The sequence below is a fragment of the Aythya marila genome, assembly GCF_965140915.1.
Source record: "Aythya marila genome assembly, chromosome: 19".
In the NCBI taxonomy this organism is placed as follows: Eukaryota; Metazoa; Chordata; class Aves; order Anseriformes; family Anatidae; genus Aythya; species Aythya marila.
The window spans coordinates 9,028,849-9,052,380 of NC_139060.1; the positions used below are offsets into that span (position 1 = coordinate 9,028,849).

The 23,532-nt window shown below is 52.8% G+C and overlaps 1 protein-coding gene across 2 annotated transcripts in view; it reads right to left on the reverse strand.

The window, feature by feature from the left end:
• Positions 1-23,532, reverse strand: part of GPSM1 (G protein signaling modulator 1) — a 64,110-nt gene that overhangs the window by 9,849 nt on the left and 30,729 nt on the right. For both annotated transcript variants that reach the window (XR_014318791.1, XM_082775295.1), the window contains exons 10-11: positions 12,869-12,939; positions 9,538-9,717 (exon numbers count right to left, since the gene is read on the reverse strand). Coding sequence is in view for 1 of the 2 variants with exons in the window: in XM_082775295.1 (XP_082631421.1) it covers positions 9,538-9,717; positions 12,869-12,939 (251 nt within the window). In the remaining variant the exon portion in view is untranslated. The remainder of the gene's footprint in view (positions 1-9,537; positions 9,718-12,868; positions 12,940-23,532) is intronic.

Consider the following 23,532-nt stretch of genomic DNA (forward strand, 5'->3'; position numbering starts at 1 on the left):
GGTGTCCCTGTCACCACTTAATAAAAATACATAAGTCTAGATTTAGCCCTCAAAGCTTAAAACTATCAAACAAGGACACAAAGTGGAAGCATTACTGTTCCAGGTCAGCCCCTCTAGTCCAGGACTGCAGACAGGCAGCTCCAGAGCCCAATTAGCCCAGCAGAAGCCTGGAGGAGCGCTTCGATAGCAGCAGTGGGAGTGAACCTGCCCTGCTTGCTCACACCCACACAGGCCATGGGCAGCTGCTGGCAGGCAGCGTGTTCCCAAACCTGTGCACACCGTAACAAAGCCAGGCAGCGAGCAGGATGGTTCGGCCAAAACCCATCACAGCAATTTCCTCTGCAGTCAGTAAGGGTGGATCTAGGACCGTGCTCAGCTCTCGGGTCTCAGCTGAGCAGTCGTAATTTGCTAAACTGAAATAATTCCATTGCTTTAGATGCTGTAACCCGTATTCTCCGTTAATTAGCACAGATGCTGAGGTTAATAAGGGGCGATCAACCCCCGGCCCCATCCAGCAGACCTCACTACCTCCCCAGCTCCCGGCCGGCCGAGGAGCAGGCGGTGGCAGAGCAGGGAGGTGCCCGTGAGGACGCCGCCACCCAAGGACACGCTCCTCTGAGGCCCCAAAATTATCCAAAACTCCCCACCACACAGCGTGCATCTCAAATGGGAAAGCACTGGCAGTGCTCTTTGCAAAACGCTTTGCAAAAAAAGCCTGCTTGTCTCTGGATTGCCACAACCGTGCTGCTGTGAGACACCTACCTGCTCTCAGCACAGCGCTGTTTCGTAAAGCAGCTGAGCAGACCCAGCGCCGTGCCAGCGGTGATGCCGAGCGGGTGAAGTCGGTCGGTGTGCCTGCACACACCCGACGCGCAGCCACCCTTCGTATAAACACCCTCCGCTGCAGCAAACGCCCAAATCTTAATTAGTATTTACTCCCACCCCGGCGACGCCTCGAGGCCTCGCTCGAGATCAAGGCCGCGCTCGGCAAGGCACCCACAAAACACGAAACCCTGGCCCTGCTGGGGGCAGGGAGGATCCTGGGGCAAGTCCCTGTGGGTTTTACGATTTCGGCGCTGGTCAGGCAGAAGAGCTGAAGCCAGTGAGGCAAAACTCACAGGCAAACACGGGAATGGCTTCTCCTATTAGCAAAAGGCAGGCCTTGCTCTGGCAGACGCTGTTTAACAGGGGTACGGGCCTTGCACCTCCTGCACCCCAAATACGCCTAATTCAGTGGTCTTGCTCTTTGCTGACCACGGAGAGGGGCTGCACCGAGCTGCAGGGGCTGGTTCTCCTTCCCAGGAAGGGCAGTGCTCTCTGCAGCACAGATACCATGACCCAGGCTGGGACAGTTGGATCCATGGGATCATTTGGGGCCCTCTCTATGTGCACAGCTCCCCAAGAAGCACGTGAAGCCCTCAGGAGGGCTCAGCTCTCTGACAGGTTCAGGCTGCGGCCTTCTGGGGCCACACGTGGAACAGGGAGAAGCCAGGGACTCTGAAAAAAACAACAGTATTTAGGTTCCTTTAGATTAATTGGTGTTAATTGCTTTGGGGAGGCTTGAAAATAGCCCTGCTAATGGGAAACGTGGATGGAGGCTGAGGGTTAGGTGCGAGCAGAGCCTCGTGATTGCCACGTTAACCCCAGATTTAGGCTGTGCCTGAAACACATCATTAGTGTGCATTTCCCTGTGATTTTACCTAAGTTGTGCTGATTTACATCCAAAGAGAGCTTGGACTATGATTGTTTTTTAAAGCTTTTCAGGCATGTGCAGTTTATTAAATGTGAGAAGCCGGAACTGCGAATGTACAAAGTGCCCCGAGCACGGCAGAGACCCTAGAAATGAATGAAGAGTTCCAGATTTTGAGAGAAGTCAAACATTTGGAGTTTTATGGCTCCGGGTCTGGATTCAATTCATCCCTCTTTTTAGTATTGTTCTCTTTAAAGTGACAGTTTCTAGGAAATGGTGAGTGTAACATCTCTTTTACTGTCTCATACCACTTGAGGGCTGACAATTTGCCGGGAGAAAAGGCTGTGCGAGGAGGAGAGCAGACCTCAATTACAGCTTCAAAGCACCAATAACTGAAAACCCGGTTACAGTGAGTCAGGGGAAAAAGAATGTATTTTGGTAGCTGGGTTAGGCAGCTCCGGACCGCTGGGCCTGCCGGGCTGCAGGCCTCCTGTCCTAACCTCCAGCAAAGGCCTTGGACAAGCAGATCAGATCAGATCAGATTCCTCAGGTAAAGCCTCTTTCCTGCAGTTTCCAGCTCCAGAACTATGCCCCACATTATCTGGTTATGGCTGGACTATGGGGTCTCAGATGTGTTTTCATACAGTCCCCCAAATCCACAGCCCAAAAGACCTGAGAAGCACCAGACCTGGAGTCCTTGGTGTCACTTCAGCAGAGCTGAGGGCTGGGACAGCCGTTCTGCAGCTGGCTACGCTCCTCGCTTCTGCTCCTGGTTGGTGCACAAGCAGAGGCTTGCTCTAAATCCTGCCTTCTACCTCCTGTCCGCAGCACAGCTTTGATTCACAACCTGACCTCGGTCTGGGAGGAGGAAAAACAAGACAGGCGTAGTGGGAAGCAGCAGCAAGAGGGTGTCCCAACGACGAGAATACCCCAGAGAAAGGCAGACAAGGAATTCTGCTTTCTCTCTGGGACCTTCAGTGCTGGAGCATCTCACTGAGGACAAAGCCGAGGGACTGATATCAAGGCACAGGGGCAGCAAAACCTCAGCTTTGCTTCTGTTCAGCACAGAATGTGGAGAGGGTGGCCTTGAGCAAGCAGTCTCCAGCTCGTCCCCTCCCCAGATGGAGGGCACTGACCACTGTGGCCCGTGCAGATGCCAACTGCCCTGCCAACAGCAGTCCTGTCCCTGGCAGTGCACAGGAGTTTTCTGCCTCTTTTAAGTGGGGACAGGTTCTCTTCTCTGCTTTTGTCCTCCTTGTTGTCTGCAGGACAAAGAGGACGGAATAGGTAACACTCGCCCTGTGCTCTACACCTTGTAGGAGACATTTCTCCTGCTTCTCTACCCAAAAGGTTCAAATATTCACAGATGACCCAGAGCTGATAGCCTTGCCTTTTCCTGGCTTAGATTAAGAAACGTCAAAACAATTCACAGCACCTTCAGGGGCTCCGTAGCAGAGCAGTCACCTTCCCCAAACTGAAACAGCATCAGCTGAGTCTCCCTGGATCTGAAGAGCCCCTTGGTCCGAGCAGAGACATGATGAGACCCCGCTGCATGGGGTGGTTAAAGCAGCGCTGCCCCCAGACACAGTGCTCGCAGCAGCAGAGCCTGCGAGGCCCAGCTCTGCCCTACCTCCCTCGCACTCACACGCTCTCATTGGATAATTACAGAGAAAACCAAGGCAAATCCCAATTTTAGTGCCATTATAAAACAGCGAGGGGGAATTCATTACCTGGCAGCTGTTAATATTTAAGGGAGAAACTGATAATTTACCTTTGAGGCAGCGAATGCAGCAGAGGCAGCACATGCCAGAAAACGCTACTGCCTCTCCCCTCCCCACCTCTGTGCAGTCACTTTGCAGAGATTTTCTATCACCCTGCTCATTTCCCTGCCTCCCATGCTACCTGAAAGTCCCAGCGAGGAACAGCACGTCAGGACTCTGCATTGCAAAACTCACCAGAGTCATGGCTCTGGCTCTGCTGCACCTCTAGATCTGGGGGAGCGTTTCTGAAATCTGTCCTGGCTCATGCAGCAACCAGCCCACCTGGTCAGAAAACAGGAGCTAAAGGAAAGAAGAGCCCCAGTGCTTAACAAAAAGACTCACACAGGCATACGGGCAGGAATGGCAGACAGTTTGAGACGATGCTGGGGAGGCAACCTTACCTCGGTCAGACTCGAGCCCTCCAGAAAGTTCTCCTGGGCATCCTGCCTCCAGCTAGGAGATGTCCCGAGCAGCCTCTCTCCCAGATCTGTGCCTGCACGAAGCCCTACAGATGGTCCCACAAACTGAACAGGGAGACGCAGCATGCCAAGAGTGACCCACAGCTCTGCCTTCACCTGCTCGGTTCCAGCAGGACTGACACCGGCACAGCAGCTCCAAGGTGTCTTAGGAACAGCCTTAAATTTCGCAGCAGCTGCCTTCCCTCTCCCTGGCTCTGGCTTCTCTCTTCCTCTCCATCCCCCTTGCTCTCAGTTTCTCAGAGCACGTTTACACCAGAAAGTCTGACCAACAATAATGGCATAATTATAGCCACGCAGTTAAACAAACAATAAAGCCCGGAGATAAAGGAGGGTGTGCATTTGCACTGCCCTAGCGTTGAGTTAATTTACACATCAATGAGAGACAAAGAGCTTGCCTCATCTTAAAAGAGAGATGCAAAAAGATGGAAAGGAGAGGGAAGACGCACTGACAGCCGCCACAGAGCAGCCAAGGCTCGTGGTGCAGCCATGTTCAAGCTCTTAATGGACTGCAGGGTAGTGCCAGTTTAATCTTCTCTCAAATTATACAAGACAAAAAGGAGAAAGATGCTCTGCAGACGGCATGCAAGTGTCTGGGAGGAAGCCCCCCAGACTGCATTTATCCTTGCAGCCCAGCATCCATCTGGGCAATTCTGCAGTCCAGCACGAAGTCACAGGGGTGGATGGGGGCATCAGACATCGGAGCTCTGTGTGGACAGCACATGAGGCTGCAGAGACAGGCAGGAGCTCTGCCATGCTGCTCCCTGCCCCGTGACACCAGGAACCGAGCTCTGGCACTTGCCGAGCAGACAGAGGGTGAGCCAAGAGCATCAGATCTGTGCACTGCTCCTGCCATCTAACAATAACCGGTAAATCACGAGAGATAAAAACATCAAAAGAACGCTGGCAACCTGCCTTAGGGGGTATCATCTTGAACGTTTTCCCGTCTTTTATGGTTGCTTCTCCCTGGAAGCATAAAACAGGTCTTATACAAACATTTGTCCTGGGGAATGTTTGGAGCTACAGCATACTCACAGATTGTTCGGTGTCTAAATACATCAGAAACCCATCCCTGCAAGCCTTCACTGCAAACATAGCTCTTCTTGCTCTTGACTATAAATGGCCTTTGTGGAGGACAGGTTCAAGGAGCGAGGAAGAACTCCCTCAGGCTGATGGACTTCACTGGACGAGGAGTGGCCACACAAATGGGGCCATTGCTGGAGCACCGATCCCCAACGAGGGGGGAGGACTGGGTTTGAGCCTCACCTCTCTCCGTGCTTTATTCCAGCTGTCAGGCCTTGATTCGTTGAAGTGCTTTAGCCCTCGAACCCTGCCACGTGCACAGTCCCACTGATCCTGGAGACTTCAGCTCAGTGCCAACTGTGAAAGCAAGGCCCAGAATTGGGGTCCCCAGGGTCCCAGGTAGCTTTTTCAGGAATACACAGCCCCTTTCTTCCATGGGCCCTCTCCCTGCTTTTCCATAGTGGTTGCTCTCAGGTAGGGGACAGAGGGACACGGCCTCACTGACCCGTGATCCCGATGCTTCTGAAGTGTTAGAAAAATCCCATCCTCCTGGCAACCCTCTAAAAATCCAGCTGTTACCGAGCCTTTTGAGAGTTATGACCTTCTCCACAGAAAAGCAAAGGGTTAAATTTATGACCAAGCCTTTGATGTCTGCAAGCTTCATGTGGTACACAACCTCCTGCTTTGATGTTGCTTTAAAAAGAGAGAGGAGCCAGCAGCTGCGAGGCGCACGCGTCCCGGGGAGCACCCAGGCTCCGGCCACCCGGCGGCAGGCACCGAGCCCTCGCATGGGGCCTTCTGCTCGTGGCTCTGCTGTGACAGGGGAAAAGCTGACCACGTGTGGGTCACCCCCATCAGCTTTTCCCAGTCCGAAGCTGCCTGGGGAGAACTGGGTGTTCACAGCCTCGTGTTTTCCCCCGGGAGCTCACATAGGCCTGAGCTGGAAGGGTGAAGAGGCCCCCAGGATCGGGTGCCACCAGCCCCTCTCCTCCCTGTGGCCACCAGACGGGCATCTCCCCACTTCCCATAGGGTGACGAAGCCCTTCTGTGCCCCACCAGCACCACAAGCCTCCTGCACAGGCTCCATTTTGTGCAGCCCCAGCTCAGCACCCACGGAGGGGCCCAGCCCGCCGGCCTGGCACGCTCTCCTACCTTACGCAGCACCTGGGCCATGGCTTCTCCTATCCATGCCAGCATCCCCACGGCTTTGCCAACAGGCTGAGCCCTTCTCCCAGGGCCTGACAGGGCTGCCAGCAGGGCCAGGCTCCTCTCCATCCCCGAGTGCACTTCACCTCCCTTCACTTTCCCCTGCCTCCCCTCCCTTCTCCCGCCTCCTCCCATGGGGAGTTTCCCAGCAGCTCAGTAATTAGCAGCAGCATCGCCAATGCTAATAACACCACCACAGTTCCTGCCATCCCGAGCTCAAACAACTTTACAGCCATCATCACGCCTCTGTAAGCTCCCCAGGGGAGCTGCATTACCCCATCACACAGATGGGGAGGACAGAGGTAAACAAGAGGCGGTGGTGGCAGCGGTGGGCAGGGAACATGAGGCTCTGAATCAGGCCCTGCACCTACCTGTGGGACCTTCCCATCATGGTGAGAAGGCTCCTTTGGAAGGAGGTCAGTGCCTGCACCGACTCCAGGACTTATCCAGAGATCACATCGCTCCGTGTGGGGCCGGGGAGGTTTGTTCCTGGGCACCATCCAGCAGGCAAGGCTGCGCACAGCCTGAGCTGGTGCCTTCTGATGGTGACAGCACCTCAGATCAGCCATCAGAGCTCACCTCTAATTAAGGACTTGCTGTTTACTGATGGATAAAAGGAGATTTTTGTTTCGAGCATTCACAAAATGAGGAATGCCTCGGGGTTCTTGTCTGAACTGCCTGACCAGAGCCAGCTCTGCAGGAGGGAGAAAAAGGGTCTGTGCTGCAGAGCTCGGGGCCAGCATCCACCCGTCTTGGGTGCAGTTCGCCACATTTCATTTAAAAAGGCTCACATGGATGGGAATTAGAGCTTTTCAAAAAAAAAGCCCACCCACACTCCCACACAACAGGCTGACACAGCTCTATAGCCCTCTGACAGACGGGGACAAAAGCCATACGCAAGGCAAAGGGTCACCGCTTTTGGCAAGTACCCACGAGAAGTTGTTGATTTAAATGCTCTGAGGTCTGGGCTGCAGAGTCAGGCTGGGGTCCCTGTCAGGTGGGAGCATGGAAACAAAACGAGATTCACCCGAAGTGACCCAGCCTCGCTGCCCAGAACGCGCTGCAGACGCTCTCCTGGCAGAAGAGCCCTTTCTGGAGGGCATTTCGTGTGTGGCAGGGCATGGTCTGGAGACACCAGCTGGCTTTAGCCACGGCCCAGCAGGGCTCTGCACACTGATCCTTTGTGGGGCTGAAATGGGAAGGGGCTGTGGGGCACTGCTGCCAGCGGGGCAATGGACCACCTCCGTGCCTGGGCAAGCGGCACAGGCAACACTGCCGGGCTCTGCAGGGAGCAGGGCAGAAGCTCAAATGCCCACGCAGGGACTGCTGCAAGCAGCAGGCTCCTGCCCCTCTCCAGTCCTGGCCTCTGGGGCTGTGCAAACGCATGGACACAGTGCTTCACCTCCCTTATCCCTCCACGGGTCTGTGTCCTTTCCCTCTCCGCTGTTTGACTCTCAGGTGCATCAGGAACGCTTGGGAATTGAGCTAAAATTGCACGGTCGGGGTTTAGCTCACAAATCCAGAGCAAGTAGAGAGCTAATAAACTCTACAAAACCTGGGCGCAGAGGGAAGAGGCCTCGGGAGAACAGTCAGGTCCCAGCACTCAGGCAGAGCCTGCACCATCTTGCAAGAGCAAACCCCGGGTGTCTGCAAGGTGCCTCCCGTGACCGGGGTGTGCGTGTCCCTGCCTTCACTTGCTCTTGCCTGGACATTCCCCAAATCCTTGTGTAAATGGTCACAAGCTCGCTAGTGCTTGGCAATGTTCCACAGGGCCTCTTCTACAGACATAACCTGCGTGTTCACAACTACACTCCTGAGGAATGCTTTTTGCCTTACTCTTGCTGGAGCATGGCTTTTGTTCGGTTTCTGGCTGAATGTCTGAGTTAAAAATACAAAGCTATTTCTGGCAGAAGTGTGTTTTTTTTTTCTGCCTTTATATTCCCTCGGATGCCCCAGTACTGCTGTCTCCTTTCTGGCTCAGATGAGCTTTGTTTTCCTTCTCAATGATCATGTTTGCACTGGTGAGCAGCAGGAAATGCTTTTCCTATTAGACCATTTCCACTAACACTGTTGGGAATGAAGAATCAGCTCAGAGAAGTCTAAAAAAAAAACACCAGTTGGTGTAAAAATCCTGTCTCCAGCGGTCAGACAACCGAACTGAAAACCAGAAGTGCCTGTGGTCAAAAGGGATGTGTACGTACGCACACCCAGAGCAGGACATGTTCCACCTGTGACCTACAGACCAGGAACAAGGAAACACTTTCAAGCATCCCCCCTCTAGAGACAGGCTTCCTCCCAAGCTCTGCAGCTCAGACCCTTTCATACCCAACACAAAAGTATTTTTTTCATTTCTCTTTTCTTAACTATCAAGAGAAAATAGGCCTGCCTTTCCTGGCTTGGACTTAATCCACCTGGATTCAAGTGCGTGATCACAGCAGTGCGACAGTGAATTACAGCCTCAGCATAAATCAAGAGCCCAAATACTTCAGAGCACCCATGCAATCCTTACAGCTTTGCTGTTACTATCCATCTCCTGGCAAAAAGCAAGCTGAGGACTTCGGGCTTCTCACTTGAAATCACCGAGTTCAAATACCTCCAAGCCTGCTCCCACAATCCAGAAACATGCAGCATCTGTGGGTGTGACTCTTGCCTCCAGAACTGAGAACAAAACCAGCACAGCTGCAGGAAACCTCCCCAGCACATTGTATTTGCCAGTGTCACAACATAAACATCAACACAACCAGAAGATAATAGCCTCAAACAGCTCAATTGTTTGGGTTAAAGATGTAAAAAACGCACAAGGAGAGCTTTCCAGGACACAGATGTCCACCACCTTCCGGGGAGCCAAGGACAGACTAAGTCAGAGCTGTTCAACCCCAACAGGGCCTTGCTGCATGCCAGCAACCTGCAAATGGCAAAGGCATCCACATTTTTGGTTGATAAGCTACCAAAAACGTGAAAAGGGCTCTGCTTCCTGAAGGCAACAAGCATTTTCCTGGTTAGCTGAGGAGGCTGTTCAAGTCAGGCTCCACAAAGTAAGGCCTCCAACCTGCTGTGTTCTTCTAGAAGTCAGGGCATCGCACCCAGACAGTCCCAAACTCAGGAAAGTTCAGGTCTAAACTCATCCCTCTGCTGAAGGTTACAAGCACCACTAACCACCAAGCTCTCACAAACCAGTTCAAGGAGGTTGGTACCGCAGTTCTGTGTAATGAGCCGTGAAGCCAAGGCTCAGAAAGGAAAAATAACCTGCCTGCAGTTGCCTGAACAGCAGAGCCAGATGCAGGCTCTGCTTTCAGGCCAACAGGCCACACTGCCACCCACTCAACCAGGTTAGAAACAAAGCTCCAAGACGAGTACCAGAGGAGAAAAAACATCTTCCTACCGACTGTGACACCTGGACTCGGACTTCGCTGGCATCCAGCGGTGATGTACTTGACCCCTGGGGCCTTCTCTCTGAAGTGTGTTGGTGCTCCCGGTATTTCTTTGACCTTGCAGGTAAAGACAAGAACTCTTTGCCCGAGATCTTCAGGTCTCCCACGTGATGGCTGTCCCCATTCTGGTCCTTGGGAAAGCAAGAAATAGTCATTGCACAAATTGCTTCTCTCCGGTTTAACGTGGAGATCTGATGGCAAATTTCCCCAGAAAAATGGCAAATATCCACAGAAACGAGAAGTTAACGTGGCATTTGGATGGTGTGCACTGCCACTCACAATGCGCAGGGCTGAATAAGGATATTGTGTATCTGCAGCAGAGGATTTTAATGCGTGGAGAAGCAGCATCACCCAAACAGCACACAATGGACAACCTCTCCATAGGGAGAAGTAGCATCCTCTTAAAAAAAAACAGGTATAAAGGTAGAGGCATCGATTAGCACGAGGGGTTGGAGTCCCATTCAGCCCTCCTGCCAACCCTCCTGCTACCAGCATGTGGGGACCGCAGGGAAATGTGACCGACTGCAGCAGCTGGTTACAGGCAAGCCCCTGCTCCTCTGCTCTCCTTTTGGGCTCTCTTCAACTCCTGTTTGCAGTGCTCCTGTGGCCATATAAAACACAGGTTTGTCACTCCTGTGTAACGCATGGGGAAACCATAACATGTCTCTTAAATCCTAGGTTTTGTCTCCTCTCAGTGCAGCTCTTCGCTTGTTTTTTCCAACCCCTGCCATTCGCCTGGCTTCTCCTTCCTCACTCCCTTCCCATGAGATGCACACAACTCTGTCCCTTCTCTGCCAAAAGCCCTGTGGTAATGGCCCTGCCTGTATTATCACAACAACCTCATTACTGCTGTCACGCAGATGAGGCCCTGATACGGAAACAGCAGCAGGAGCATTCAGCATTTAGCTCCAAAGGCACTTATTAAAGGCACCAGGCACGTAACCAGTGGGATCTGAGTGCCTAAACCTGCTCCATGCTTTGGGCTTTTGTATTTCCATGCTGCAAACCATCTTATTATTGCTCACAGAGCACCGAGAGAACTCCCCAGTGTCCTCACTCCTCGCTTCAGCTGCTGCGTGCGGGTGAAAGAAGCTGGAGCCCAGCTCAGGAGCACAGCTCACCCAAGGACCCATGAGGTTGGGATTTTAAGAGGTGAGCACTGAGAAGGCAAAAACACTGAACAGGACCCAAAGTCACAGCACACCAGCAGCCCAACGCAGCAGGATGCTGGAGCCAAAACGCCTTCTGCACTCCTTGAAACACAAACAGGAATAGTAAGAACAAGCGAGGGGAGTTTCATTTCCTTAGATGCTATCAATGCGACCAACTGCAGCCAGGCCGGTGTCCACAGCCTGAAAAGCAGGCCTGAAAGTGGGCTTCAGAAGTGGACAGAAGCTGCCTCGCAATGCCTCGCTGCCTCAGAAGCCTCAAATGGCTTCCTTCATGCCCAAAGAATAGATGGCTCAATTACGGCATGTAAGCACCTCCAGGGTAAAAACCAGCATGTGATGAAGAGATTTTTCAGTCTGGTGGAAAGAGGAATAAAGAAGAGCCAGAGGCTGGGAGCTAAAACCAGGGAAACTCAAACCAGGGAACAAGGCACAGGTCAGGGAGCACAGGAGCAACTCTGTGCAGGGGCAGTGCACAAAAGTTCCTGGCCTGTTAGGTAACAGGGGGCCCTGCTGACTTTGAAGGCTATCTCTGGCAGGGCTAAGGGCAGAAATGGTGAGGAAATAATGAGAGGGCGCTGGAGAGATCGCATTTCACACCGCTGGTTTATTCTTTGAGGTCTTAGCACCTCAAAGGATGGGGAATTGCTTCCACAAGGAGAGGTGAGCTCACATATGCCCACAGGACCACTCTGGGGGGAACAACTCGTTTCTGACTCCCAGGTTATGGACTACCCACAGCTCCCCCAGGAACCCCCAAAATCCACCACCCTGCCTGGAGTACTGAGCGAGGCCCAGCTTGCAGAGCAAAGAGCAGGAAACCAGCGGCACCAGCAACAAATCTCATGTAGCACAACACTGCCAGAGCCCCCGGGCCATGCTGCGATGAGTAGGACACAGAATTGATCCATCAGGACACAGAACCGATCGATCAGGACACACACATCACCCTGCCACTGGGCACTGTGTCCCTGTCATCACAGGGAACCCATGGGGTCAGTCCAACCTCAGGTCTAACCCCTACCTGGAGGCGAGCAGATAAACCCAGTGGTGTGGGAAAGGTCAGGGGGATTTTAGGCAGCAGCCACCCAGCCCAGAACGTGTGGTTGTGGCTGGAGAAGAGATGGACCCACACTGGTTACAGCAGGTAGGAGGCAGCCAGCCTCTGGGCAGGTGGGTGAATTAACAAAAAGGGTGCTTGGAATTTAACTCCCTCAGAGTTAATTCAGGAAAGAGCTTCTGCCAGTCCCTCCAGGTGCCTGCTGGGCTGCTTAGGCACTCAGATGTCTCTGCAAGCCTGAGGTTATTTCCCGTTGATCCCCTGTACCTACCCACAACTTGGGGGATTTTTTTTTTTTTTGTGACACTTCTGCAGGAGTGGAAACGCTCCCCGGGGCACTCGGGAGAGCTGTGCCTGGAAAGCACCGCATGAATATAAACGACTCCTGCCAACGCCTTTCCCAAAAAGCAGAGCTGGGCTGCCTGCCCCTGGGATCGGGCATGGCTGAACCACACAGCAGCACTGACACCTGCCACGGGGCAGACCCAGCGATCCTGTGCAGGATTTTCTCAGAAATTTAAATGATCCATGCAGGTGGAGAGGCTCAGTGCTTCCCAGCTGACTGTAGAAACAGCCTTTGCCCTGGGGAGGCAATGAAAACACTGATCTGCTTGGATCTGACATTTCCAGCAGTGAACCAGAGCAGAGGCAATCCTCAGAGCCCCTTGGGACAAGATCCTCTGCCTCCTGCAATGCTGCAGCTCCCTCCTGACCTCTCCTTCCCTGGCTGCACGAAGGCAGCACTCTGCTGGGTTAACAAGGCACTGAGATGTGCCACCAGCCACTGAAGGGGCTGAACTGCTCGTGCTTATCCTCTTCAATAAAGGGCTGGTTTTTTTTCAAAAAACCCCAGAAGTGGCTTTTTCAGCTTTCAGCTAAGTGCCTTTTTAGCTAGACCAGCTGTTCCTCTCCAGAAACCCTCTCTGGTTAATCCCATTGACTCCCGTGCTATCTGCTAATTGCATACTTCCCTGTGCATGCAGGCAGTCAACAAGCCCTTACGGATTCCTACCGATACTTCATCCTCCAGGCAAGCCAGCCATCTTCGCTTACCTTTTCAGAAGGGAACTTCAGGAGGTCTAAGCTGTCCATGCTGTTTCTTTGGAGTCTCTTTGGCCTGGCTCCTGCAAAACAACGCACTCTGGCATCAGGGGGGTGTCACACACCAGCAGCACCCAGCCCAAACTCCCAGCGTGGCAGACCCTCAGCTACCGTGAGCTGCAAAGTCAAGCAGACGGGATGTTGCAGCTGTGCTGTCCTTGAGATTCAAATCTGTTTCTTTTTTTTTTTTTTTTTCTCTCTATTGTTTTGGGTCTTTTTCAAAGCAGTGTCACGGCACAGCCAGTAACAGCGAGGGCTGCACAAAGCTTTTGATTTCGAACCAGTAGCGGGGGCGCACCGTGACCCCGGGTCTCAGCTGAGGGCTCTGAAATTCCAGAGCTACGAGCCCGACCCCAAACAAGGAAAAGTCAGGGGACTGGCACTGAGAAAAATCATAACAAAAATACAGTTGAATACATCTGTGGGCTTGTTGCTTTATCTCCGTGTTTTTAACTTAAAGAATGTGTCTGGGACACATCTTAAAGCTTTGCTCTGCAGTCACGAGGGCTGGAAAACTAAGTGAAAGAGCAAACGTTTTCAAGCTATCACAGGCCCAGCCTCAAGGAGAGAGAAACCTTGCCCCGAAGCTGACAGACAAAACATCAAATTTGGCAACCATTAAGATATTTGAGATTTAATAAAATTAATTTAAATACAGTGTTATAACAATAACAGAGAAGGTGAAAACCAGTTCAGCTTCTGCCTTCTGTTTTCCACACTCTCTCTACCTGCACGTCTCCCTCCAACCTTCTCCCAGCCGCTCTCACCTTGCTCACCGGCACACGCAGCATTTACCAAACGGCCCTGGGGTGCCTCTAACACATCCTGGAAAACTTCTGCCCTTTCCCCTTCCTGCTCCCTTTTCCTGCCCTTTCCCGAAGTTTGGCTTTAGCTGAGAACCCCCTGAAATCAGCACCAAGCGGGGCAGAACCGGGAGCTCTGGAGCTGATGTCCCGCCACAGCTTCCAAGCTGGAGGGGAAATCCTGGGGGAGGGCGAATAATGAGTGCATGTGAATTGAAAGCCATCCTCGTGCAGAGCCCTGAGAACGGAAACCACTGAACTCTGTGCGGTTCCTGCAGCAGCAAGCTCACCGAGCCGAAAGATTCCCCAGCTTCCCACCAGCACCGACATCCCACAGCGGCCCCCACGCACCCTGTTCCAGCCCAGGGTGCCACCGAGCTGCTCACCAGGCAAACTTAACGAGAGAAGGCCCAAAATTCACAAACCAATTCGGGGCTGACTGCGAGCAGAAGGCAGTGGTTAAACGGAAAAGCCAGCAGGTAGCAGGATTCCTGCATGAACACGCACCCAGCTCTGCACGACTCCAGGTGCAACCACAGGCATCTCTCAGCTGCAGCACCTCCAAAGACAAAATTCCCCCCTCGCTCAGTGTCGTGAGATACAAAGACAAGCTCAGATCATCTGGGACTTCGCATCCATACCTCAGCTTAGTTATGAATGACCTAAAGGCAACTCCACTGCCCCTCACGACTTCCTTACTACCCCAACGGGATTTACCTCTTGCAGCCACGACGGCCAAACCAACAAAACGTTTGTGCACGGTTTCTGTCTCTCCAAAAAGCACGTTAGTGTAGTTTTAAGGTGACTTCAGCAGCAGGCTTTGAGTTAAGAAGGTACTGGAGGAGGTGGTGAATAGGTGCAGGATGGATATTGAACACACAGCAAAGCCAGAGAGCAAGGAGAACACGCAGTGACACACCGCTGCCGTCTCTACCCAACTCGACCCTCTTCCACCCTGCAGAGCCATCGCTGGTTTGGCAGCAGCTCGGTAAAACCAGGATTTGGTTCTGGAAGCTGGGCGATTGCTGCTGGCATTGGCTTGGGCTCAGACATGGGGCTGTTCTCCTGTTGGTGCAGGCAGGAAGAAAGGACTTTGCTGCCCTCAATGCAGCAGGCAGAACTCCTGGTGTTACCATTTTTATTTCAGCCCTTGATTATTTTTACTAAGAAATCTTAACTACGCTATTTTGTCTGTGCTAAGGCATCGTAAGCACCGACCTTGAGGAGGATGGCAAAGGCCCACGATGCTGGATACCGGTGACACGACACGGTTATCTGCTGTCTGAACACCTTACCACAGGCTGGATGTGCACCACACAGACAGCTGAAAGGATGGAGCACGAGCCCTCTCCACCACAGCACGGAGACGGCCGCACAGCTCTCGGTGGGTCGGCACAGCCCGCCCTGGCTCACTCCAGGAGGACCCAGAGCTCCTAAAGAAAGCCAACGTCCTCAAAGACACCTCACACCTGGCTCCTGTTGCTCCACTGTGCTCCCACCAGCTCCTGGGGGCACCACCAAGAAAGAGGCAGCTCTGCAGGGTCTCCCCCACGCCGCCAGAGGAGCAAAGCCTGAGCAGAGCCCTCCCAGAGCTGCCACGTCGGCTGGCAGGAGCTTGGCAAGGGGAGAAGCAAGGAGAACCTGCGATAAGAGACACCCACAAACACTCGACCCGATCACGCGTCTGGGTTTCAAAGCGATGCCCAAGAGGTGAGAGCAGCACCTGGAAGCCAGCGTGCGTCACGGCAGCTTTTAAGGGCCGCTTCCAGGAAAACGAGGAAGAAGCAAAGTGCGCCTGATTAGATAAACACCCAGCGTTTCCAACAGGCTAAAGAGTCGCTAATTACACACCTCCGTCCTCAGGTGCTTTTGTACGTTTGCAGTAGCATTAAACCGCTGGGCAGAAACCATTAATCTTTGCTCTGCGAAAGCCTGCCTTCCTCTCTGCTAATTTAATAAACGTCGTCAGCCGAGACGACCCCAGCAATTAGGGCACGCGGAACCATTTGTCTTCCTCCGTTGTTTTGGTGCTGGTGGTTCCTCCGTTACCGGGCAGACTTCGCGTTTGGCTGAGCTAAGAGAGGAAGAAGTTAGGAATTACAAATTCGACTTCCCAACAGGCCAAAACAGGCTGTTTTTAGGCGAAGAAAACACGACCAGCACACCAGCACCGGGGCCAGATGCTGGCCTCAAAGCGCCCGGTTCTGCCCTCGCTCACACCGAGCTGTCCCACGGGCAAAGCAGCGCCAGCAGCTAGAAGAATTGAGATGCTACCTACAGCCAGGGCTACCGTAAGCTGGATGGCAGCAGGCAGCAGCTCCCACCATGCTCACAGAACAGTTTCTCCCCTTTTTTCCCTGTCTGACACGCTCATCCTGCCGCAGAGCAGTTCCCATACTCACAGGCACGCCACGACACGAGGAGTCCCGCTAGCTTGCTGCCCTCCTACAGGACATTCCCTCTCACAGCTCCAGACGTAACTTTCAGATGTGCTCAGAAACCTCCTGAGAAGTGATTTTCCCAGCAATTCCTGCAGCCCCAGCGCTCGGATCCTCTCTGCCCCTTTCCCCCCAGCGCCGACCGGCAGCAGCCGCCGCGGAGGCAGAAGATCGAGCGGCTGAAAACCGGTGTCTGCTCCTCTGTAAGGGCTTTTCTTCTCTCTCCAGTATTTATTGGCATGTTTACCAAGCCTACTGCAGAGCAACGGAAAACCTCAGGGGCATTTCTAAATGCTCTCTCTGTCTTCAAGGTTTGCTGAGGTCTCCAACACAGCGAGCCGAAACCTTCTTGTGAACATCAGCTGAGCGCCGCTGCTGACTGCCCGCATTCATGGCTTGTTTTCCTGGAGCTCCTCGGATGTTGTTCTTCTCAGTGCTCAGGCTCGGGGTTGTTGTTTCTGTTTTAAATATTTTTTTTTTCCCCCAAAATCTCCCCCCACCCACCCTCCATGCTCTCAACACCCCCACGAGCCAAGGAGGGGTTTCTGTTTGTTTGTTTTTGTTTTTTTTTTTTTATTTTTTGCAGTTTGGTTCCTGGGGCGTTTAACGGTTTTTGCATTCCCGTGTTTTAAAACTTGAAAATCCGTCACCTCCCTACGGGAAGGAGGCAATGAAATCTCGTGGTGTGGGGGGATTTTACTGGGACAGAGCAGAAAAGATGCTCATTTATGTAGCTGTGACATCCTTCCTTCTCCTGGCCCTCTCTTATCCCCCCACATCACAAATGCTCTCCAGTCCTCTGTCCGTGGGACACTCCCCCAAATCCATCCCCACCACACACCCAGCCAGATGCTGCTTTTTTCTCCATCTCCCTGCAGAGATGGGGACAGTCTCTGATGACACCGTGCGAGAAGCTTTATCTATAAACTTCCCTTCACAGCCAGAAGTTTGATGGCGCCCGCTCCTGCTGTCCTGGGGCTTCTCAAGCTGATTAAGTGTAGGGCAACACTCTGCTTTTTAGGGCTCCTGGGGCTTTTACAGCATATTTAGGGGAAAGACCAAGCCAGGCCTCTGCTTAGAAAGCCACGCAGCCCTGGCAGTGCCTGCTCAGCACAAAGCTCCCCCTGCTTCCAGCCAGGTAACTCCATGTAAAGCTGGGCAGACAGCGTGGGCAGTTTTGTTCCTGCGTGGACAGTCTCCAGCTCCAGCTGGCACTCCGGAGAGCTCAGAGCTGACGAGATGGAGCACAACGTGTGGAGCAGCGGCTCAGGGAGCCCTGCCAGCAGCTCTCACCAGCTTGACGTGTGCTTTGATGACTCCGTGGCTCTCCCCCGTCTCCAGCTTGGAGAGCTGCCTGGCTGAGATGGAGCAAGCTCCCCGATGAGGATCGAGGGACGGTTCTGTCTGATGGCACCGTGTCCCTCTGGGGTGGCTGCAGCACAGGGAGCAGAATTAAACCTGACAGTGAACTCCACAGAAACCACAGGGAAAGGTTACACAGCCAGTATCATCCTCCCTCACCCTGCAGCTCTCCTGGTCAAGCAGTGCACGTAGCAGGTCAGGGCAGCTGGGGGGGTAGGAGACACCCCGCAGAGCCCAGGCTTTGCACAATAAAGACCACAACAAATCTTGGCAGAAGCAGTTGCTGGATTTTCTTGGAAAGGTCATTTCCTTCCACACCTGTATCAACTGAGATATCAGCTTGTCTTTGGGGCAGATTTCACCAGCCCAGGACCTTGCCTTCCTCCCTTTGCACACACCCCAGCATTTCAGAGCCTTGACTGTGGCAGACAGCTCTAAATATTAAATAGGATTAAATTAGACCAGCCAGGCACTTGTTTGGGGTGGAAGAGAGGTCTGTAAACCCTACCAGGCTCAGAACTAACAGTGGAGATGTGGTCCAGCAATCCCAACGCACGCAGAGCATTTCAAATCTTCCTCTGCTGACATCTAATCAGGAAATCTCTGTTCAGCTGCTGCTCCATTATTACAGCGAGCGCTCTTCAAAAAGGAAAAAAAAACAACACAGCAGCAAGGAAAGGAAAAAAAAATAAAAAAGCCTCCAGTAGGACAAGCAGCTCATTTAGGGCTTTAATTAGTCTTCAAACATGTAATGGGTTCTGGCACTATAAATCCACTTGACCTCTATTATTGCCAGCACTCGCATGATAAATGCCGGCATTTGTTTTCCCAGTTGATGTTACTGGGACAGAACAATACTTTTCTCTAAATAGAGAAAGCAAATAATATCAGTTATTTACAACGACTGAGCCATAAAACGCTGGCACCACGCTGCTGTGCATCGATCTGGGGGATGGACCATCTGGTTACCCACCCGTCCCTGAGAGTGGAAAGGACCAGGGGAACCCTGACATGGCTGAGACTTTTTCCTCCCTAGCAGCTAAATGAGGCCCTTTGGGCTCTCTGTGGTCCAGACAAAAGCCATGAACATGTACAGCTTGCAACAGAAAGGACAGAACACATGGGAAGGACAAAAATCAACCCATAGCTGAGGGTCAGGGTAACACGGGAAGCTGGAGGACGGTTGCTTCCAGCACGTTGTCATGTCAGACTTCCTCAGAAATGCTTTGGTCCCACGCAAGGTCCTGCATTCTCGGCCCCTCATATCAAAGCTGGAAGCCCAGAGGACAGGAATGAAACCTCTTCTGCTGGGAAGATCGGGCTCCCGGGTGTTTGCTCTGACTAGCTGCGAAGTGCTGTATTCGTTGGCACACAGACCAGCACACAGCTGAGCAAATATCAGCCTTCCAGACAGATCCTGAGCACTACAAAAACCTTCTCCAGAATAACAAAAGTCTTGTAGTTTTTTTTTTTTTTTTCCATAGTGAAATTGTTCCTTCAAATGCACGCATGCACGTACAATGGGCAGTAATAAAACCAAGTTACTTCTGAATTGGCCAAGGGGGGGACTTGGAGCAAAAGTCCTCTTCGGAGACAGAGATGACACAAAGGAGTTTCCTTCCCCCAGAAAAAAACAACGCAGCTCAGAAAAGCTGCGGTCTTTGAGCAAAAGGTTATCCTACAACAGGCATCTTCTTGCTGAGTAAGGCTGGAATATGGCTTTTTGCAAATAAAGTGATGGCAATTCAGGCCAAAGAATGAAGTATCTCGGTTTGGACTTGCAGGATGCAGACCATACAGCGCACCCAGTGATGCCCCACCTGACAAAGTCAAACACAAACCTTGTGGGAAACTTGGAGCCATGTCAGGGGAGGCCTTGTAGAAACCGTGACCTGCTTAATAGATCAATAGTTGTGGGGACAGAAGGATTTTCGGGGAGATAAACTGAACTGGGTGGAGTGGGCTGGGAGGAGGCAGGTAACCTCGGGCTAATTCAAGAACAGCCATGATAGGACTGGCAGGAGCACCTGGTTTTCTTCTAAAAGAGCAAAATTTTCTCTGCCAGTATTTAGCAGAGCTTCATGACCCCTGATCTCCTGTTACAAGCTTGTGCTGAACAAGCAGAGATCAAAAAGACACTGAGTTTGAGCTAGAAAGTGACACGCAGTAATTAACAGGGGCACCGCCGAGCAGCTGAAGTCCTAGGGGCTGACTGAGGGAGGGCAAGTGCAAGAACAGCACGTGTCAGAGCCTCACAGGGATCAAACACCCACAGCAAAATCCTACAGAGAGGGGGGCAACATACCTGATCCCTCCTCCTGGAGGCTGCTGTGAATCTGTCACCAGCTTGCAGCAGGCAGGAACCTTCCAGCTACTGGCACGTGGCTGGCCACGCTGGCCTTTGAATTCACGAGCTCCGATTGTCCCTACAAGCCCCAGGTCTCTTTGTGTCCCTACAAGCCCCAGGTCTCTTCGTTAAGCAAAGCTGTGCTGTGTCTGGGTGCCCGGCTCTGCCAGACGAGGGGCCAGCCTTGCTGCTGAGGGCAGCGGTGTGCCCAGTGAAATGCTAAAGCACACCAAGTCCCCTGGATAAAAACCTTTAAGGATAAAAACTGATTCTAGCTGGGATGGCTGCAGGAGCCTGGAACAGCAGCCAGAGGGGATTTCAGGCTTCCCAGCTCTGAGCAGGGGGTTGTGTAAGGAGCTGACCATTTCCATGAAGTCAGCTCTCCCCACAACAAGAGGTTCCTTGATTTAACGGGTGGCTTTGCCAAGGGCCACGTTGTATCTTCTCTGCCAAAGGATTTGAGAACAAGCCTCTTCCTCATTCCTCCTTTCCAGCACTTGCACTCTCCCCTGGCATCAAGATAAAGCAGGCACCTGAATTTCATCAGCACAATATCCTCTCCTCCAGGCCCGAAGCATTTCCTCTGCTGAGCTGGAAGTCTTGCTGCAACACTGACACTGGGAAGGTAGCTCGTGTGCAGGACAAAGTGAGAGGAGAGAGTTAAATACTGCTAAAACTTTGGGAAGAATATTTTTAAAACTTCGTAAAGCTGGGGCAGTCGGAGCTGAGTGCTAAGTAACTCAATTTAAATCCAAATGACTCAGAGGTTCATCTCCCCTCGTCAGTGCTCCTGAAGTGATTTAACAGCTGTAACAGCAGAGGTTACTCAGAGGTTTAGAAAAGACTCAGAGAGATAACAGAGAGGCATCCTTTAGATACTCTAAATCTTCACACAAGCCCCCCTCCCATTCAAGCAGCACTCCTGGCATCCTTCCAGCCCTGCTCCATCACAGCGAGGCCCACCGCAGCCCTCAGGTCATTTTGGAGACCTTCCTGCAGGTGCCTCAGTGGGAGGCAACACTCATCGCCCAAACATAAATCTGAACTCACAGTGAAGTGAGTTCATGTCTGTCCTTCCATGGCCCTTCCGCATCTCTCAGCTAAGCCTCATCTCCAGACACTGAAGTTGCAGCCTCGGGCTGTCCCCCTGTTGGAAGGTCTCAGAGGGCCACATCTCCCTCCTGTCACCCACCACAGTCCCTCGCAGCACGGTCGAGCAAGCCACAGAGAAGGACCATCCCTGCACAGCATCCCAGCCCAGGGCTCAGGCTGGTATGGGTTTGGCAGCACTGCCTCCTCCTCGCCTTGCGTCAACAGAGGCCGGTCAACCGAGCGTCTTTCAGCAGCCCTAAACGCTTCTCAGATACTTCAAAGATATTTAAAGCAAGCAAGCAAGCAAGCAAACAGGCTGGGAAACATAAAAGCAGATTTCTTCTACCCCTAATTTATCCCAGGGTTCAAAGATTCTTGTGAAGAAAGCAAGCTGGGAATGGCACTGAGGATGCAGAGACCCGAATTCAAAGCCACGCAGAGCTGATCGCTGCCCAGGAAGGAGATGGGTTTCGTGCCAGCCTGGACTGCCCACGTCCTCACCCCAATAACACAACCTGAAGCACGGCTGCCTCTCGCACAGGCTCCTGAAACCCAAGTGCAGACAAGCAGAGCAGCCTTGTGCCCCCATTTCTTCAGCAGAGGCTGTGCAGAGCAGGGGCAGTCTCTGATTCTGGGGGAATATTCTATGATTTGAAGTCAGGCTCGCAGCCGAGTCCTTTCCTGCCCTCCAAGCTCGCTGAGCACAGCTGGGCAGCGGTGGCTGCGTACTGCAAACAGCACGGAAACCGTGCCAGGAACCAGCACACAACGCTCTGAAAGCCTCTACGTGTGTGCCAACGCGTTGTAGAACACCTGCATCCCTCCCCACCTACACCCAGCTGCCAGGAGAGGTGCTGCTCAGCATCTCCTCACACTGCTGCTGCCATCAGAGCTGACAGCTGAGGCTGACACGCTGCTGAGTGTAAAAGAAAAGCAGCCCAGAGTCAGTTTTTCTTTTTGAGAAGCACTGAAAATCCTTCTGAGCTGGCCGGCCGGGGCTGCTCTCTGCCTTCTGCCCGACACCTCCATCCCTTTGGCAGCGGGTGAGCCCCTTCCCTGTGCTCCCTGCGGCTGGCAGGCAGCCCCCAGCCAGTGCCAGCCTCCAGAGGGAAGAGCTGACAAGGAGGAATTGAGGAGAGGAACGCTGCAGGGCAGCCACGTGCACACACAACCTCAGCTAACCCACCTCAGTGCCACGGCCACAGGCTGCTCGAGGAAGGTCCAGGTCGAGTGCCCCCAATTCGGTGGGGCACCAGGCACAGCTCACACCCCGCTGAGCCTCAGCCCCGAGTAGCCCTGGTCGAGCAGAGCTGGCTGCGTGCACCCGGGGCACCCCCAGCACCAAACTCTCTGCTCATGGTTGCTTTGACCTCTGCAACAAATCCCTCACGAGCCCAGCCAGTTCCATTTTCTCCAGCAGCAACAGCCTACCAGTACCCAGTTCTTTACTTGCAGCGTGTGAGAGGGCAAGACCACTTTTCAGGGCCGTGTATTCGTGCGTTCGGAGAAGCAGACACAACCTCTGTTTATTTGCTTCGTGTTTTAGCTCCTCTCCAGCTTCGTCTGGTTTGTTGCTTTAAGCTCTCCCTGTTTGCATTTCTTCACAAGGTCGTTGCTTTCACAAGGCTTTTGTAGCGCTGCCCCACTTCCCTGGCCTCCAGCTCTGTCTTCTGACATCCAACTGCTCTCAGAATATTAATTAAATCACAAAGAGCTCAGCAAGAGGAAGCCAAAACAGCCGAGGAAAACACCAGACACTCCTTCCTCCCCCAGGCTGCGGGTGGAGGACAACGCCCAAGACTTGGACACAAGCGACCTGTGAAGGACATCCCAGCCTGATGGTTTGGGGTTTCTCAGCCAGCTGGATGGATTTTCCCAGAACTGAGATTTGCTGTGAAACTTCATGCTACCTGCTTGGTGACATTCGTGTGTTTTATACCACGCCTCCCCTACCCGATGCTGTTAGCATCCTTATGAATATGCAGCCATTCTGCAGCCTTAAGCAGGGAAAAAAAAATATCTGAAAGCTCTTCTCACCGTGACATCAAAAGGCACGCCTGGTTCAGAAGGCAACTTGAATCTCAACTGTCTCACCTGCTTCCTATTACAGAAGCAGATGTTCCTCTTGCTGTAAATTGCTGCTATTAATAATATAAATAATCACGCTTTTCTAATCATTTAATAAGTGCACAGGAGGGTACCAAAGTGCCTGGCAGCCATAAAATAGATCTCCCTTCTGAAGGGCTCAGAGACACGTCAGTGGCCTCTTTTATCCTCCACTGGGGTTCAGAATGACAGAGATGAGGTCAGAATGAGAATTAGGGAGAAACCGAGGGAGCCAGGCTCCTCTCTCCTGCACAGCCACCTTCTCTCCAGATCTGTGACAAGGACAGCACCTTTCCCCCCGGGATGCACACACCAGAGCCAGCCACGTGCAAAGTGCTGCGACACTCCGTGCCCCTGCCCTTGGCCCTGCTCTGCTTCCCTCTCCCACACAGCGAGCCCCGGTTATTTGTTGGTTTTCCTTCAGAGAATATTTCGTCCCGCTGCTGACAACAGCCCCGACCTCGGGAA